At 45.9% G+C, this 19,381-nt stretch overlaps 1 protein-coding gene across 1 annotated transcript; it reads right to left on the reverse strand.

The window, feature by feature from the left end:
* Positions 1–14,289: 14,289 nt before the first annotated feature.
* LOC112077455 (uncharacterized) lies at positions 14,290–19,009 on the reverse strand. Its single transcript, XM_024143963.2, has 2 exons — positions 18,230–19,009; positions 14,290–15,692 (listed from the first exon to the last, which is right to left on the reverse strand). The coding sequence occupies exon 2, from the start codon at positions 15,628–15,630 to the stop codon at positions 14,761–14,763; it is 870 nt and encodes a 289-aa protein (XP_023999731.1). The 5' UTR covers positions 15,631–15,692; positions 18,230–19,009; the 3' UTR covers positions 14,290–14,760.
* Positions 19,010–19,381: the final 372 nt, after the last annotated feature.

The following is a 19,381-nucleotide window of genomic DNA, read 5'->3' on the forward strand; positions in this document are numbered from 1 at the left end:
AGCTCGTCTCTTCAATTCATCTCTTCAGCTCGTCTCTTTAGTTTGTCTCTTCAGCTCGTCTCTTAAGTTCATCTCTTCAGCTCGTCTCTTCAGCTCGTCTCTTCAGCTCGTCTTTTCAGCTCGTCTCTTCAATTCATCTCTTCAGCTCGTCTCTTTAGTTTGTCTCTTCAGCTCGTCTCTTAAGTTCATCTCTTCAGCTCGTCTCTTCAGCTCGTCCTTTCAGCTCGTCTCTTTAGCTCGTCTCTTCAGCTCATCTCTATAGTTTGTCTCTTAGCTCGTCTCTTCAAATCAAATCAAATCAAATTTTATTAGTCACATACACATGGTTAGCAGATGTTAATGCGAGTGTAGCGAAATGCTTGTGCTCTAGTTCCGACAATGCAGTAATAACCAACAGTAATCTAACCTAACAATTCCACGCTACTACCTACACACACACACAAGTGTGAAGGGATAAAGAATATGTACATAAAGATATATGGATGAGTGGTGGTACAGAACGGCATGGCAGATGCAGTAGATGGTATAGAGTACGGATATACATATGAGATGAGTACTGTAGGGTATGTAAACATAAAGTGGCATAGTTTAAGGTGGCTAGTGGTACATGTATTGCATAAAGATGGCAAGATTCAGTAGATGATTAGAGTACAGTATATACAATATGAGATGGGTAATGTAGGAGGTAAAACATTGTATTAAGTGGCATTGCTTAAAGTGGCTAGTGGTACATTTTTACATAATTTCCATCAATTCCCATTTTTAAAGTGGCTGAGTTTATTGAGTCAGTATGTTGGCAGCGGCCGCTAAATGTTAGTGGTGGCTGTTTAACAGTCTGATGGCCTTGAGATAGAAGCTGTCAGTCTCTCGGTCCCTGCTTTGATGCACCTGTACTGACCTCGCCTTCTGGATGATAGCGGGGTGAACAGGCAGTGGCTTGGGTGTTGTTGTCCTTGATGATCTTTATGGCCTTCCTGTGACATCGGGTGTAGGTGTCCTGGAGGGCAGGTAGTTTGCCCCTGGTGATGCGTTCTGCAGACCTCACTACCCTCTGGAGAGCCTTACGGTTGTGGGCGGAGCAGTTGCCGTACCAAGCGGTGATACAGCCCGACAGGATGCTCCGATTGTGCATCTGTAGAAGTTTGTGAGTGCTTTTGGTGACAAGCCGAATTTCTTCAGCCTCCTGAGGTTGAAGAGCGCTGCTGCTCCTTCTTCACAACCGGTCTGTGTGGGTGGACCAATTCAGTTTGTTCCGTGATGTGTACACCGAGGAACTTAAAACTTTCCACCTTCTCCACTACTGACCCGTCGATTGTGATAGGGGGTGCTCCCTCTGCTGTTTCCTGAAGTCCACAATCATCTCCTTGTTTTGTTGACGTTGAGTATGAGGTTATTTTCCTGACACCACACTCCGAGGGCCCTCACCTCCTCCCTGTAGGCCGTCTCGTCGTTGTTTGGTGATCAAGCCTACCACTGTAGTGTCATCCGCAAACTTGATGATCGAGTTGGAGGCGTGCATGGCCACGCAGTCGTGGGTGAACAGGGAGTACAGGAGAGCTCAGAACGCACCCTTGTGGGGCCCCAGTGTGAGGATCAGCGGGGTGGAGATGTTGTTACCTACCCTCACCACCTGGGGGCGGCCCGTCAGAAGTCCAGGACCCAGTTGCACAGGGCGGGGTCGAGACCCAGGGTCTCGAGCTTGATGACGAGTTTGGAGGGTACTATGGTGTTAAATGCTGAGCTGTAATCGATGAACAGCATTCTCACATGGGTATTCCTCTTGTCCAGATGGGTTAGGGCAGTGTGCAGTGTGGTTGCGATTGCGTCGTCTGTGGACCTATTGGGTCGGTAAGCAAATTGGAGTGGGTCTAGGGTGTCCGGTAGGGTGGAGGTGATATGGTCCTTGACTAGTCTCTCAAAGCACTTCATGATGACGGAAGTGATGCTACGGGGCGATAGTCGTTTAGCTCAGTTACCTTAGCTTTCTTGGGAACAGGAACAATGGTGGCCCTCTTGAAGCATGTGGGAACAGCAGACTGGGATAAGGATCTTCAGCTCGTCTCTTCAGTTCGTCTCTTCAGCTCGTCTCTTCAGCTCGTCTCTTCAGCTCGTCTCTTTAGCTCGTTTCTCTTCAGCTCGTCTCTTAATTTCGTCTCTTTAGCTCATCTCTTCAGCTCATCTCTTTAGCTCGTCTCTTAAGTTCGTATCTTCAGCTCGTCTCTTTAACTCGCCTTCAGCTCATCTCTAGCTCAGTCTCTTTAGCTTCGTCTCTTCAGCTCGTCTTTTTTACGTATTGTCTCTTAGCTCTCTCTTCAGCTCATCTCTTCAGCTCATCTCTTTAGCTCGTCTCTTAAGTTCGTATCTTCAGCTCGTCTCTTTAACTCGTCTCTTAAGTTCGTATCTTCAGCTCATCTCTTTAGCTCGTCTCTTAAGTTCGTATCTTCAGCTCGTCTCTTTAACTCGTCTTCAGCTCGTCTCTTCAGCTCATATCTTTAGTTTGTCCCTTTAGCTCATCTCTTTAGCTCGTCTTTTCAGTTCGTCTCTTCAGCTTGTCTCTTTCAGCTCGTGGAAGTTCGTCTATAAGGCCTGGAACAGGTCTGCAGTTACATCATCACTAAAGAGCACTAAGACATATGTCTAAGAATAAAACTATAAACTTCTCATCTCAACCTTTGGTCTGTAACCAGCACTGCATGATAGAGGATGAATGTGAAATGCATGTAAAAAATAATAAAATAAAAACCAACCTTTTTATTCTGAAACTCTTCTTCAGGTTTTGACATATATAACACAATAACTCAGAGAAAAAAGAAATGTCCCTTTTTCAGGACCCTGTCTTACAAAGATAATTCGTAACAATCCAAATAACTTCACAGATCTTCATTGAAAGGGTTTGAACACTGTTTCCCATGCTTGTTCAATGAACCATAAACAATTCATGAACATGCACCTGTGGAACGGTCGTTAAGACACTAACAGCTTACAAACGGTAGGCAATTAAGGTCACAGTTATGAAAACTTAGGACACTAAAGAGGCCTTTCTACTGACTCTGAAAAACACCAAAAGAAAGATGCCCAGAGTCCCTGCTCATCTGCGTGAACGTGCCTTAGGCATAGTGAAGGAGGCATGAGACTGCAGATGTGGCCAGGGCAATAAATTGCAATGTCCGTACTGTGAGACGCCTAAGACAGCGCTACAGGGAGACAGGATGGACAGCTGATCATCCTCGCAGTGGCAGACCACATGTAACAACACCTGTACAGGATCGGTACATCCGAACATCACACCTGCGGGACAGGTACAGGATGGTAACAACAACTGCCCGAGTTACACCAGGAACGCACAATCCCTCCATCAGTGCTCAGACTGTCCACAATAGGCTTTGAGAGGCTGGACCGAGGGCTTGTAGGCCTGTTGTAAGGCAGGTCTTCACCAGACATCACCGGCAACAACGTTGCCTATGGCACAAACCCACCGTCGCTGGACCAGACAGGACTGGCAAAAAGTGCCTTCACTGACGAGTTGCGGTTTGTCTCACCAGGGTGATGTCGGATTCGTGTTATCGTCGAAGGAATGAGCGTTACACCGAAGCTGTACTCTGGAGACGGACGAATTGGAGGTGGAGGGTCCGTCATGGTCTGGGGCGGTGTGCACAGCATCATCGGACTGACTTGTTTTCAATTCAGGCAAAGTCATGCTGTGTGTTACAGGGAAGACATCCTTCTCTCCTCATGTGGTACCCTTCCTGCAGTACATGACCCTCCAGCATGACAATGGCCACAGCCATACTGCTTGTCTGTGCGTGATTTCCTGCAAGACAGGATTGTCAGTGTTCTGCCATGGCCAGCGAAGAGCCCAGGATCTAATCCCATTGAGCACGTCTGGTACCTGTTGGATCGGAGGGTGAGGGCTAGGCCATTCCCCAGAAATGTATGGAACTTGCAGGTGCCTTTGGTGGGAAGAGTGGGTTAAACATCTCACATCAAGAACTGGCAAAATCTGTACAGTCCACGAGAATATGTACTGGAGTACTTAATGCAGCTGGTGGCCACACCAGATACTGACTGTTACTTTTGATTGTGACCCCCCCTTTGTTCAGGGGCACATTATTCCATATCTGTTAGTCACATGTCTGTGGAACTTGTTCAGTTTATGTCTCAGTTATTGAATCTTGTTATATTCATGCAAATATTTACTTAACTTATGTTAAGTTGGTGAAAATTAATGCAGTTGACAGTGAGAGGATGTTTGTTTTTTTATATATGGAAGAGGAATGACAACAGATAACACAGAAATCAGTTTTTCCTGTTTAAAGATACAAAGCCAATCACCTATCTAGTATTTTGTCTGGATAGCACAGTTCTCTGCTGATAAATAACAAATAACTCACGAGATTAAGCGATAGATTCTGTATAACGACCTTCTTCCATTCTCAAGTGTTGAATTACTTGTTAAAATACCATAACCTTTGAAATAAACTTTTTAACCGTTTTTTGAAGAGGAGCGGAAGTGAACCCTGGAACCCCATAGAACTTCCGGTGCTTTTGTAAACAACAGATAAGAGCATAACCTTTGATATCATCTCTTTTTAACAACTCATAATGTTGTATGTCTTTCTATGTGGCAATTTGTCAATAGAATAGCAGTGTCTAATTCAGCGTCCCCTCAATCACAAGACAACAGCCAAAAACAAACACTGGATAAAGTGATTCAGTCCCAGAAGATTTGTCCAAGAAATGGTCAACCCACCTGTGTCTTCATTGTGTGCTTGTCCMAAAAACACAAAGACAACACAGTCAGACAGAAAAGCCATTAAGTGAGCGACTGAAGAGGTCAAGATGTAAATCTCTTTTGAACAAAGTCCCACCCCCTCCCTCGGCCCCCTTCGCCCCACTTGGTCTGTCCTGTCACGACCCCAGCTCCCCCCCCCCCGACCCTTTTGTTGGGGCGAGGCGGCTCAAGACCCAGGAACCTGCTAATTACGGGCTTTAGCAGTCTGCCAAGGAACCAGGCCCTCGGAATGACTGGGCCACATTCCTACCAGTCAGAGTCACTCTGTGTGTGATTGTGTGTGTGTGTCTGTGTGTGTTTGTGTGTRTGTGTCTGTGTGTACGCGTGCRTGTGTGTTCRCTGTCTGTCCATCCCTCCATCYGTCTGTGAGAACCTCTCTGGGTTTTAGWGCGTGACTTGTGCCTTGCCAGCTCACTAAGTGCACTGCAAACACTCCTCAAGGGACTGTATAGTAAACAGACACAGACAGAGGGATTGGAGGGACTTGAGGTGTGTAAAGAAAGGCAATAAGCCTTCTCTCCCTTCTCCGATGGGGTCTAAACCTAATCACACAGTTGGCCTGGTGTTAAATGCCCCGTACCTCCTGCTATAGCTGCTCAGTTGAGCGACCAGCTGGCCGACCCATTAAGAGACAGATTTCAGGCTGAACAAAACCAGAGATTAAGAGACAGGTGGAACCAGAGATTCATTAAGAGACAGATTTCAGGTTAGAACGAACCAGAGATGCATTAAGAGACAGATTTCAGGTTAGACAAAACCAGAGATCCATTAAGAGACAGATGTCAGGTTAGAACGAACCAGAGATCCATTAAGAGACAGATTTCAGGCTAGACAAAACCAGAGATCCATTAAGAGACAGATTTCAGGCTAGACAAAACCAGAGATGCATTAAGAGACAGATTTCAGGCTAGACAAAACCAGAGATGCATTAAGAGACAGATTTCAGGTTAGAACGAACCAGAGATCCATTAAGAGACAGATTTCAGGTTAGAACGAACCAGAGATTCATTAAGAGACAGATTTCAGGCAAGAACGAACCAGAGATCCATTAAGAGACAGATTTCAGGTTAGAACGAACCAGAGATTCATTAAGAGACAGATTTCAGGCTAGACAAAACCAGAGATCCATTAAGAGACAGATGTCAGGTTAAAAGGAACCAGAGATGCATTAAGAGACAGATGTCAGGTTAGAACGAACCAGAGATCCATTAAGAGACAGATGTCAGGTTAAAAGGAACCAGAGATCCTTTACACTTTTGACTGACATCAACTTTGACAGATCCGTCACAAAACGCGAATTTGCCTTGAAAAAAACCCAAACCTTAAAACCTCTGTTGTTGTTTGACAGATCCGTCACAAACAAAGACCCCTGTTGTGGATTTTGTTTGAAATGGTAGGGTAAAATGTGACCAAACCTAACACTTCAATTGAAATGATCCCCAAAACCTTGACACCCTATATCGTTGATTTGAGGTTGAAACCTGGGTTAAAGTGTGAGCGTCACAATGATTGACTGATTAGGGTTTGGTCCTGGGAGCAGCAGTCGGCCTAGCGGCCTAGCGGAGGTCAGTAGGATACTTGATGCTGTTGTGGAGTATTCACTGACTGAGAAGTGCTTGACACTGTCCCAACGGCCTTTACTGAGTCTAAATCCACTTCCTGCAACTGAGGAAGGACATTGATTGGTTTAGAGATACACTTTAGAGCAATAGTTTATGGCTATTGCCATAATACTAACCTGGCTAGCTATTCTATTACTTATTATCCTAAAGCTAGCCAGGTTAGTATTAGGTTCTCCTGAAGCTAGCCAGGTTAGTATTAGGTTCTCCTAAAAGCTGCCAGGTTAGTTATCTGGTTACTCCTAAAGCTAGCCATGAGTTAGTATTAGGGTCTCCTAAAGCTAAGCCAGGTTAGTATATAGGCTTTCCTAAAGGCTAGCCAGGTTAGTATTAGGTTAGCGCCTAAAGCTAGCCAGTGTTAGTATTTAGGTGATCCTAAAGCTAGCCAGGTTAGTAATGAGGTTCTTCTGAAGCCAGCCAGGTTAGTATTAGGTTCGTCCTGTAAGCTAGCTAGCTAGTATTAGGTTCTCTTGAAACTAGCCATGTTATCAATTAGGTTCTCCTTGAAGCTAGCTAGGTACTGACTGTCTCCCTGTAATGTCTAAGCTAGTTACTGACAGAGCCATTGTATTTAGAGAGTTGGGCAGTTGAGGTTTCTGCATTGTGATGCATTTTCATGACACGTTCAACATTATATGGCGGCCATGTTAGCTCCCCATTAACATTACATGGGGAATATTTAAACAATGCTATGTAACTGAATGTCTAGAATTAGAGACAATATTGTAAATGGTAAAAGTTGTCTCTGTGTACTGGTACTGACCCGTCGGTGGTGGTCTCTGAGCGTGGGGTGATGGCCCATGGAGAGTGAAGGAGGAGGAGGAGCGCTGATGGCCGTGATCGATCTCACTGGCAGTTGGTCTAGCTCAGTCAGCTAGTTACACCATGGAGAGTCCCAGACGAAAGCTCCTGCTCCCTCTAGAAACTCGTTACAGGTGGGAGGTTAGCGAGGAATGGGGAGGGAGCGAGAGGGAGGAGGGAGGAGGGAGGAGGGAGGGAGGGGGACAGATAAGAGAGGAGAGAGGGAGTGAAAGAATATATTTGTACTAAAATTTCTGGTAACATTGATTTACATTTAATAATTAGCAGACGCATTATACAGAGCGCACTTACAGGAATAAATTAGGCTAAGTGCTTGCTCAACGGGCACATCGACAGATTGTTCACCAAGTCGTACTCAGGGATTGAACCAGCAATCTTTCTGTTACTGGCCCAACTCTTTAAACGGCATCTAGCCCTCTATTATTTGACTATTTTTGATTCAAGGAGAACATCAGTGATTATGCTAATTTAACTGTGTCTTTATTTATTTCTGGGCAAAAACCGCTAAAGATACTCTAGGCCTCGATCTTTCTTGTCTTCTGTTGGTCCCCAACTTTGGGTTAGATAACAGCCTAACTGACTATCATTCAATAAGCCTGTTCATCTTTAGTCATGTCTTTCTTGCTCTCTTTTTAAGGGAAGGGAGCAGGTATAATTTATTGCCTCACGTCAACTCTAATACATAATACATAACACAGACAGGACTGCACTGTTTAGGACGTTTTTCCTTAGTCCCTGAAAAAGCATTACGTTGAGCATTTCTATGTGTGGATTGAAATGGGCCTGGGAATGACAAAGAAAGGTCTCGAGTTAGTGCATGCAGAAGAGTATTAGTATCAACTAAGGCTTTGATTCAATAGTCCTGGGAGACCACAGAAAGTACTTGATAAGCATCCTGGGATGGGAATCATCAGATGCACTCAATTGAATTGGGCAACCTCTCCGTGCCCTTCTCCTTTCTCTCCTGTCCTCTTGGTTCGCTTCCACATGTCCTCCGTTTTCTTCTTACATTGTCCAGTCGTCTTAAGAAAAAGCCCCCCCTCTCCAATTATATATTTTTATATCCTTTTTTTTATTACCCTCTTTTCCTGTTGTCTTTCCTCCCTTCTCCTGCCACCACTCCTTTCACTTTCTTGTCACTCACTTATTTTATTATTCCCTGTTAACCTGCAGGTTTTAGTGGTCCCGTGCGGCTCAGTTGGTAGAGGCATTGGCGCTTGCAACGCCAGGGTTGTGGGTCCATTCCCACGGGGGGACCAGGATGAATATGTATGAAACTTGCAATCTGTAGAGTCGCCTGGATAAGAGCGTCTGCGCTAATGACTGAATGTAATGTACAATGTTTATCTGACCTATCAGGTGGTCTTGTCTGTCATAGCAGGTCTTATTACTGACCTATCAGGTGGTCGTGTCTGTCATGGCAGGTCTTAAGTACTTGACCTCAGGTGGCCTGTCTGTCATAGCAGTCTTACACTCGACCTCAGGTGGTCTCTCTGTCATAGGCAGGGTTCTTACACTGACTTCAGGTGGTCTGTCTGTCATACGCAGTCTACATCTGACCTATCAGGTGTCTGTCTGTCATAAAGTCTTAAACTGACTAGTCAGGGTGTCTGTCTGTCCAAAGTGCAGGTCTTACACTGACCTATCAGTGGCCTGTCTGTCATAGCAGGTCTTTTACAGCGACTATCAGGTGGTCCTGTTCTGATCATAGCAAGGTCTTTACACGACCTCAGTGGTCTGTTCTGTCATAGCAGGTCTTATAAAATTACTATCAGGTGGTCTGTCGTATAGCGAGGTCTTATACTGACCTATCAGGTGATCCTGTTGTCATAGCAGCTCTTACACTGACCCTCAGGTGGTCTGTCGTCATAACAGGTCTTAACACTGAGCCTATCAGGTGTCTGTCTGTCATAGCAGGGTCTTTGTTACACTGCCCTATCAAGGTGGCCTGGTCTGTCATAACAGGGCTTTTAACACTGACCATCAGGTGATCTGTCTGTCATAAAGGTCTTTACACTTGGAACCTCAGGGTGATCTGTCTGTCACAGCAGGTCTTACACTACCCAGGTTGGTCTGTCTGTCAAGCCAGGCTTACACTGACCTATTCAGGTGGGCTGTCTGTCATCGCAGGTCTTACACTGACCTATCAGTGTGTGCTCCTTCTGTCATAGCAGGTCTTACATGACCTCAGCGTGGGCTGTCTGTCATAGCAGGTTTCTTAAAATTACCTATCAGGTGGTCTGTCTTCGTAGCAGGTCTATACGATGACCTAATAGGTGATCTGTGTCGGTCATAGCAGGTCTTACACTGACTCTCAGTGGTCTGTCTGTCATAACAGGTCTTACACTGACCTATCAGGTGGTCTGTCTGTCATTAGCAGGTCTTACGACTGACCTATCAGTGGCCTGTCTGTCTAAACAGGTCTACACTGACCTATCAGGTGATACTTGTCTGTCATAAACAGGTCTTACACTGACTCAGGTGATCTGTCTGTCACAGCAGGTCTTACACTGACCTCAGGTGGTCTGCTGTCATAAGCAGTCTTACACTGACCTATCAGGTGGGCTGTCTGTCATAGCAGTCTTAAACTGACCTATCAGGTGGTCTGTCTGTCATAGCAGGTCTTACAGCTGACTCTCAGGTGGTCTGTCTGTCATAGTCAGGTCTTAAAATACCTTCATGCGTGTCTGTTTCGTAGCAGGTCTTATACTGACCTATCAGGTATCTGTCTGTCATAGAAGGTCTACCTGACCTCAGTGTCTTGTCTGTCATAGCAGGTCTTTATACTAGACCTATCAGGTGATCTGTCTGTCATAGCAGGTCTGTATACTACCGTATCAGGTGGTCTGTCTGCATTAAGACTGTGTCGCCATCTTTCTCTCTTCCCTTCTTTTGATTTTTCTCTCTTGTTTTCTCCTCTCTCTCTCTCTCTCTCTCTCTCTCTCTCTCTCTCTCTCTCTCTCTCTCTCTCTCTCTCTCTCTCTGTCTGTATCCCCCCTCAACTGTATCACTCTCCCCTCCCCTATCCTCATCCTTCCTCTCCTCTTTCTCTCCCTCCATCCCTCTTCCTCCCTCCCTCCATCATTTTCCCTCCTCTTTCTCCCTCTGGGTGGGGCTTTCTGCTTCTGTGACCATCTACAGAAGAGCTGGGATGACATCATAAGGGCTGGAATCATTAGTTCAAAGAAACCCTGTTACAATTTGCACAAAAAGACCTCTGGACATTTTATGAGATGTGTGTGTGTGTGGGTGTGTGTGTGTGTGTGTGATGTGTGTGTGTGTGTGGTGCATGCATGAAGTGTTTGTGAGGAGATGGGCGTCCTTCTGTCTTATGGCAAAACTGTTCACTGGATACACAGACCTCTATTCTATGTAGCCTACTGTAGATGGAAATGGTCATGCATGATGATGTGCTTAACTTTTCCCTTATGTAAGGGCCTCGCTGTGTGCGTCACTGACGTCTCGCTTGCAATCCAAGTGTGACAATGAGTTCTTTAGTGAGGTGTCTTGAACTGTAAAAGGACGGACTGGTTCAGAGAATCAAGCAACCAACAACAGCAACAATGATGGGTAAAAAAACAACATGTGTATTTGAAGGGGCAAATTCTCAGTGGTTTTGGTTTCCTCACAAGTGTGTGTCCTTGCAGGTGGGTTCTCTCTCTAACACAGTTAGACACTCCTGTTGTGAATGGAGACAACCACCGATACTGTATGAACGCCTAAAACCTCGCTTCCTTCCCTGACCTCAGTGGTCTGTCTGCATTTAAGAAGTGTGGCATACTTTACCTTTTAACTCCTAACCTCTAACTCTCTACCTCTACTCTCTCTCTCTCTCTCTCTCTCTCTCTCTCTCTCTCTCTCTCTCTTCTCTCTCTCTCTCTCTCTCTCTCTCTCTCTCTCTCTCTCTCTCTCCCTGCCCCCCTCTCTCTCCTATGTCTCCGTACATATGAGAAGTCTAAAACATCAACCCATATTTGGTGAGACCGCGTATCTGACTGTTTGTGCTGTAGTTGAGCAAGCAAATAAGCGGCTCTTACAATGACCATATCTAGACCAATCTCTACACGATTCCCGGCTGGGGGTTAATAGGACACTGATTGAGTTCGACTTGGTCCATGCCGTTATACTGAACGCTCAAATGCCTGGAGGTAGGGGACGTAGAGGAGGAGAGAAGAGAGAGATCGCGAGAGAGAAGAGAGAGGGAGCGAGAGCGATGAGCGGAGACGAGAGAAGAGGGAAGACCCTAGTTGAGACTCACTATGTTAGCTTCTCCTAACTGAACCACTCCAGAGCATTTAGTTAAGTAAATCGCCGACGCCAGCGCAAAAGTACTTCAAACGCTTGTGTAATGTCGAACAACTCTTTCCCATATGACAAATAGATGGTCGTTTTTGCAATGCTCCCACCTGAAATCACAGTGGAGACATTCTCAGCCGGAGACTTGAATCTGGAGATGTCCACAATAAGAGCTTCATGGTCTTCTATGTTTATCTGAGGACAGTGACTCACAGGCTTCTGGGTTTTTTGCACCTGACACTGCTTTTTGGCAACTCAGACAAAGCTACTGCATCAAACGCGAGACTTATATGTTGAAGCAGACGGCCACATCGAAGCGCTAGAGGCATTATGCAATTTCACCAGACCTTTGACATATCCAGTCACAGATTGCACCTGGAGGACTATCATCGGTGTCACGCATGGCGGAGTGACATTGTCTTAGTGAGAAAAGTCTAAAGACTACAGCGCATGTACTCACCTTCACAGGCCACAATCAACCCTTCCTTTCTTTAGAGGACCATGCAGGGACTACATCCGTTTATAGAAAAATGTCACAATACTACAGACCGAGGCTAACCACGATTATCGGTAGGTGTCTCAACCCATATGTACGACGTAAATGGCTTGACGTTGGCAAGTCGCGAAGCGAGCAACCACGAACAGGGAAGGACACAGTATTGTGTCTGGTAAGAGCCCTATGACGTGCATGAGTGCTGGCAGGGGCGGAGCGCCTCTCCCAAGTGGGCCTACTTATAAAACACGAAGAGACTCGTAAATAGGCTAACACACTCTGTAAGATCAATGTTCTGTTGTGGTGTGTTGCTAAGGGTCAGCAGCACGTACAGCCATAATAGAGATAAACAGTCCAGGTATGGTGATATTGGTGTTGTGCTGCCATCAGGCTGGCACTAACCTCGTACTCTAACTATGTACTAACACAGCCTTAGTGGTCCAACAGTGCTCAGCAACTTTGGCTAAAAGGGTATAAACAAGTGCAAGGTATTGCCAATTGAGTCGATCTAGAGTCCTCACTATTGCACAACTGGTCGTACTTATCGACTTCCCTATAACAGCTTATTGTATATATGGTGTTTTAACTTGTCCGGGGATAGGAATATAGTGCAAGAGCTATTGACAGACTAGTAAGGCACGTAAGGTTTAAATGCTGTATAAACAGTGTGTGAGGTATTGCTCAGCGCGGTTTGAGATCTTCACGCTCAGGGATGCTAACTAAGGCTGTCTGGACTGCTGGTAGCTACTCCGACCCAAGCGCTGGTGTGCACGGATGACTGACCAGATATACGGGCCCGCACAGAGGTCACCCACTCAGACGCAATTCTTTCTCCCGAATATTAGCCAAACACTAATAGTTTAGATCCTACTCGAGCTATAACAATCGGACCAGCCCATCTGGCATACTGCCAGAATTGCCCTATCGGTCCACTCCGCTCTGGCTATTGTTTCCCAATGGCTTCTCACACACCATACTTCCATGCACCTTTAGGAGGAAAACTATGTGTTTGCATAGCAGAACATATGAAAAGTGTCAAACATTTTACAGCATCACCCAAATGAGTATCACAGATGGGTAACGCATGTGAAAGTGGAAGTCATTGTTTTTCCGAGAGCACGCCAGCACAGCGCGGACATAATGATTTGTGTGCTGGACTTAAATGTTTCAACCACCGCCCAATAACTGACAGTAAGAAAGGGATTACCATAGTGCCAAGTTAGACTCAGCACAACACTCATATACACAGCAAAGTAACGAACATTAGTGTGTGTAGCACACGAACCACTTCAGACCACTCCGCACCAGACGGCCCTCGCCTCCCACCCCACACACACACACACACACACACACACACACACACAGCACACACACCCACACACTGCGACACACACACACCACACACACACTACAAACACACACACACACACACACACAACACACACACACACACACACACACACACACACACACACACACACACACACACAACACACACAACACACACACACAACCAGACAAAGCCTGACCCCATTCAACGGAGAACTGATTTGATAGCTTACCTTTCTAGTGCGAAGTTTCACCACATGGTCCTCCCCTTGTTATCCCGATTGCCTTCGCTCACGTCTGAAGCCCTTGTCGCCAAGTGAGTGTTGCCCGTGTTGCTGGATGCGTTACTTCCTCAATCGCCTCCGGTTTACAAGCTTGTGTATCACCGGGCCTGTCCTGTTCTTTCGGACCGTCGGCTGCTCTAAAACAGGTGAGCTCACCTAATTGTTTAACAGGGGCTTGGTTGCCATGGCATCTCTCCAGCAAGGGCTCATTTTGCCTCCTTAGGACACGTTGGTTGACTGAGATGTCCATATTGGGCAGCCGGCTGCTGGAGAGGTGGTATACCCATGTCCGAAGCCCCTGTCTCCCAGTAGGACTGAGGTCATCCTCTGCTTCAGATTGGTTCATCTCATGGATGGTGTTCAGCTTTGAGCCTCCATCGCTGTGCTGTCCTTGGCTGTTACAGCCGAGGTTAGTTCTTCAGAACACGTTGAGTCTTTGGACCCAAGCCGCACTCGTATTCTCGCACTGTGAGGTTATCAAATGCACCTGTATTCATTGGACCGATCCGTGTCCTCTACGGTAGTCCAATCCTGTATTCCTCCATTTTTTGAAACTTTCAAGATTCTGCTGTCCAGCTAATGGGCGTCTGTCCAGGTCCTCAGGAATGTTGCACTGTTGACACACAAAAACACTGCACAGACTCCACAACTGCCTTGATCCTCAGGGGTTTTCTCCTGCACATTCCAGAGCCCTTTCCACTCCTCGGGTCCCTTCCATCTCCACCATGTCAACATCCTCCTTTCTCAACACTGTCTGGTCCCGAGCTATTTCACACCATCATCAGTCCTCATGCTATCATCCGCTCTTGTTCTGTTTGTCTGCAATCCAATACACAGCATGTTGCCCCCTCAAATCTGGTCAAATTTATCACTACTTTCATACATTTCCTCTGAACATTCAATCCGTCAGCATCTTCAACACTATCCTCAGCCTTCCATTCTAAGGCTTTACTCTCAATGTCTACCCCATAGCTTCCCCCTCCATAACGCTGCAACAGGAAGCCTCCAAGATCTCCACGTTAACATCTGATATTACATCACTATTGTATCTGGTTTGTTTGAGGAATCCAAAATGGCCGCTGGCTGTATTACTTCCTGTTCTTTACCCGGGTCATAATGTTGCTTTCATCCAAGGTGGAGAGGCCTCTCCTGTGGTTCAACTTCAGTATGAGGAGACTGGGTCTGTGTGTCCACTAAGGTTCTGGAAGTCCAAGCCTGACCGTCTGTATGGTCGGCACATTGTCTCCAGGAGTTCTGAATGTCCTGCCAGTTTTTCTCACCAACAGAAAAGCCAGTGAAAATCCATGTCCGGACAGATAGAGACCCTTTCCTTTGTCCTTCGTCAACAGAGACAGATTGAACAATGATTGCAACGCGGTCGTCAACAACGTTGGGATGCTCGTTATCATCGGTGCCATCCTCAATGTCATCCTCATCCTCATGACCGCTGTKTGCAGTGCAGATGATGTTTGGCTTTGGRTGAAGAATCCCATTGCCCAGGTCACAGTGAGATTGGATGCCAACTGAGTCCACACCAGCGTCCGGCATTCCTCCAGGTTCAGACTCCGTCAGCCTCCTGGTGAGGTCATCATCATCAACAGCCACATCAGAGCCGTCTAKCKGSTCASCCRGGAACACAGGGACAACAGTTGAATCAAAGTCGCCTGCTGACATCACGTGCCCCGGCTCAGAGTGATCGCCATTGTCCTCCARGTTGACCGAGGTCACAAACTCCAATRTGTGACCCGACCCATTGTTGAGGCCATCGGGGCGTGGCCGGTGACAGCACTCCGGCATGGAGGCACATCGTTCCCTGCGCCCCTGCTTGGACCCCTCCGATGCRAGCCGAGGCCCGTCGCCGCTGACACCATGGCAACAGACCAGGTCCAGGTCGTCGTAGCTGTACTGTAACCCGGAGCGGTGAGTCACGTGATCCTCCCAACTTCTTTTCCGTATGYCGACAAGCATGSTGGGCGGACTCCCACTGCTAACCATAGAGCCCTTTAAAGACGTAGAACCAAAATGGCGGACCAGAGAGTGCAGTTCTATTGAGCTTCCTGTAAGAGAGAAAGAGAGGGGTGGGAATTAGTTACTCAGGTTATCAGTAACTCTGGTTATAGGTTACTCAGGTTATGGGTTACTCAGGTTATGGGTTACTCTGGATATGGGTTACTCAGGTTATAGGTTACTCAGTTTATGAGTTACTCAGGTTATGAGTTACTCAGGTTGAGTTACTCAGGTCATGAGTTACTCAGGTTATCAGTTACTCAGGTTATGAGTTACTCAGGTTATGGGATACTCAGGTTATGGGTTACTCAGGTTATGGGTTACTCAGGTTATGAGTTACTCAGGTTGAGTTACTCAGGTTATGAGTTACTCAGGTTATGGGGTTAGCAAACTTTAGGGAGGAGGGGTTAATAAGAGTACTGTAATCATGTTTTGTTTGTGTTCTTTGCGATATTATAAACTGAGTTGTCTGTGTATGCTGACATGGACCCTGGTCATTGCTATAGTTGTGAACCCAAGCTGACATGAACCCAGGTTACTGCTATAGTTATGAACCCAAGCTGACATGAACCCAGGTTACTGTTATTGTTGTGAACCCAAGCTGACATGAACCCAGGTTACTGCTATAGTTATGAACCCCATGTCAAGCCTACATGGAACAATCATGAACATTACAGGATTTTAACATTACAAAACAGAATAGTTAACTGCAATGGCTACTATGAGACAGTATAGAGCATCTTTCCACTTCTGGTAAACCAAGTTCTCAGACAGTGGTTTACTTTTATTTTCTCACTATTATTAAAATACATTTTTATCTGGCTGGAAGTGTGCTGAGACTTTTTCACATGCGACTGGTTAAGAGAAGAGAGTTGGTTCTCATCCTAATTTTAACATTCCCAGACAAGACAGTGAACCTGAGTTCAAACTGTAAACATTGGACACACATTACACTGAGACAGTCCCTATCAAGTACTGTACAGATGTAGGATATTCATTTGAGACAGTTTGTTACATCAGGAAAATAATCCTGCAACAACAGGAAATGTGAACTATTATGTGGTTTATAATTCATTGATATTTTTGGAAGGYGTTGATACATTTTTCATAAGGGAAAATCAAGTCCGAAATTTCAAAGRGGAAATTACAAACTTCAGAAGCCTTTTAAAACTTRYAATACACTACAGGTTTTACATTTCCTGCAATGCAGGACAGTTCTCCTGGAACAGGGTGGTCAGATTAAGATCCTACATGTGTACACATTAAAGAGCTGGGAATCCTCCATACATACCCCTTTCACATATGGCTAAATACATTTTGGCAGAAGATTTCCACCATGAAGTCTAGTCAAGGATTTTATGAGTATGACAAAAGAAGAGGACCAACAACGCCCCTGGGCAATTTGTCCACATCAGGGACGAGGTCGTCAAGAAACCACTGTGCGTCACATGACTCTAACCCATTCATAACAGAACTATTAGTGTGTCTCACCATCCAGCTTGTGAATGTGTCTGTGTGTGTTTGTGTGTCTCCTTCTGCGAGCCTCTGGATAGCCACATTCACTGTCTGGGAATGTCAGAGGGGAAGAGGCTGCCTGAAGGGCCTACATAATAAGCATAATAATAAGTCCGTAACACAGTTTTTGTTTTTGTTTTGAAAAATGCCAAGCGGCTTAACCACTTTACTGAAATGTTAACCTTAACCCTAATCTGAAATAATTGTTTACTTTGATGGGACAATGTTGTCGTACCTCAGTGATGGAGGAGACAGGCAGAAAGGCAGACAGGCAGAGAGAGAGAGAAACAGACAGGGACATGCACACAAACAGACAGACAGCCTCCACTATGGCTTAAACAGAGCAGCACAGTAACATAAGCAACCATTTCTGTTAAAGAAAAAAGGTAATTGGCACCATTACGACCGAAGTGATAAGAAGGAAGGATTACAATGGAGGATTCTTTAAAACATTGTGTCAATCTATCAAAAGCTGATGAAGTTGCCCATTAAAAAAATTAAAGAAGCATATATTCCATAAATCACGTCACAATATGGTCTTTGCTTTATATTGGAGACAACAAGGTTTTGAAAGACTTCGGTTTGACATCCTATTTCCTATGTAGTGCACTACTTCTGACCAGYGCCCATAGGGATCTGGTAGTGCACTATATAGGGAATAGGGTGAAATTTGTAATCAACCCAATATCTGTGTATATTATTGCCAGCCGGCCGTTGAATGGTTCTCTGAAGACCCCCACTGACAGATGTAATGGAGCGGCTGTGAAGGCTGTTGCTAGGAGATCATATCGCTCATCCACCATCTGCACTGAATGGGAAACACTTCCTAGATCTGTCGTCTGGCCTCAACAACTGGAGCATCAGATTACCATGTTAATCATCATCTCTTTTCAGGTACTGTTCATTTTGACCATTCTGACTGCCTTGAACTTGGAGTGACGTTTGAGCTGTGAGCATTCTATTACCGGTAGAAAAGGTGTGTGTGTGTGTCTGCTACTATTAGGGGGAAAGCTGCCAGAGGAGGTCTCAAAACAAGATTCTAGTCAGACTCTAGACTCTAGTCAGTCTATACCTTAAGCATCCTCAGGACTGTTGTTGGATGGAGGGTGACCCGGGGTGACTTCCTCCTCTGACGTCAACTGGCCCTTGAGTTAGGGAGGGCACTGTGTACTTCTTACAACTTCTCACACAGAAGTGAAATGTACTCAATTAGCGTAATCCATGTGCCACTTCACACAACATGRCTGGATGAGTTACTTCACTGTCAATACTCCACCAGAATACAGAGGGGTACAGTCCCAGTCCCACACAGTAGCAACATAAGACTGAATAACAGAAGATAACACAGGATAAACACTATGGGGTTGAAGAGTTAGCCATCCATCAAAGTCAGGGGAGAGACAAATCCAATCCTACAAGCCTTTCTCAAGGAACGAATGACCCTTTTCCTGAGATGTCGGTCCTAGTTCCAGGTCCCGAGGAATGCTCTCAGGGTTTGCGGATTCAAATGAAATCCATCGCTGACGTTACCCTTTTTGGGAGCAGAGAGCAGGGAGCCCCCGGAGCCAGCCGAAAATCCGGTGCGCGGTATAAAGTCCAAAGATAGCTTGAGCTTCCATCTTGATCACATTAGGGGTTTCACTGACGCTGAACGACTGGAGTATGGGTGGGGTGGAATGGTGGAGTGGGGGGAGGGGGTTCTCTCACTCTCCTCCTCTCCCTCCGTCCAATCCCACCTCTTCTCTTCTCCGCCTCCTGGCTGGATTGACAGGGAATCTCAGTCACATCCTAATCACTGTCTTTCTCTCTGGTTCTTTCACAGCTCCTCCAAGGCTCTCCACGCCAACCAGATCGTCTCAGCTGTTTATCCTACTTTCTTACTCCTCCAGAGTTAAGACAACTTCCTCTCAAATCACCCTCCCTTTCTCAAGTCACACTCTCCTCTCTCTCTCTCTCTCTCTCTCTCTTTTCCTTACACTCTATCTCCTTAAGCTGGGAAAGACTACCTACAGTTGGGTTTGATTAGTAACAGACAGACCACTGTGAAAACTCAGGCCTGGGCAAATGAGATTGCAGTAATGTTTTGGCAGGGCTTTCAGAGAGGTTTTCCTTTTTCATATGTCACCCTGTAACTGTACAAGCACCTTGCACAAACATCTCGACCTGCCCAAAAAAAGACATTAAAGCATGACTTGTTTTCAGACATTCCTAGAGAATATGCCAC

Source organism: Salvelinus sp. IW2-2015, unplaced genomic scaffold (assembly GCF_002910315.2).
Source record: "Salvelinus sp. IW2-2015 unplaced genomic scaffold, ASM291031v2 Un_scaffold4583, whole genome shotgun sequence".
NCBI classification, from domain to species: Eukaryota; Metazoa; Chordata; class Actinopteri; order Salmoniformes; family Salmonidae; genus Salvelinus; species Salvelinus sp. IW2-2015.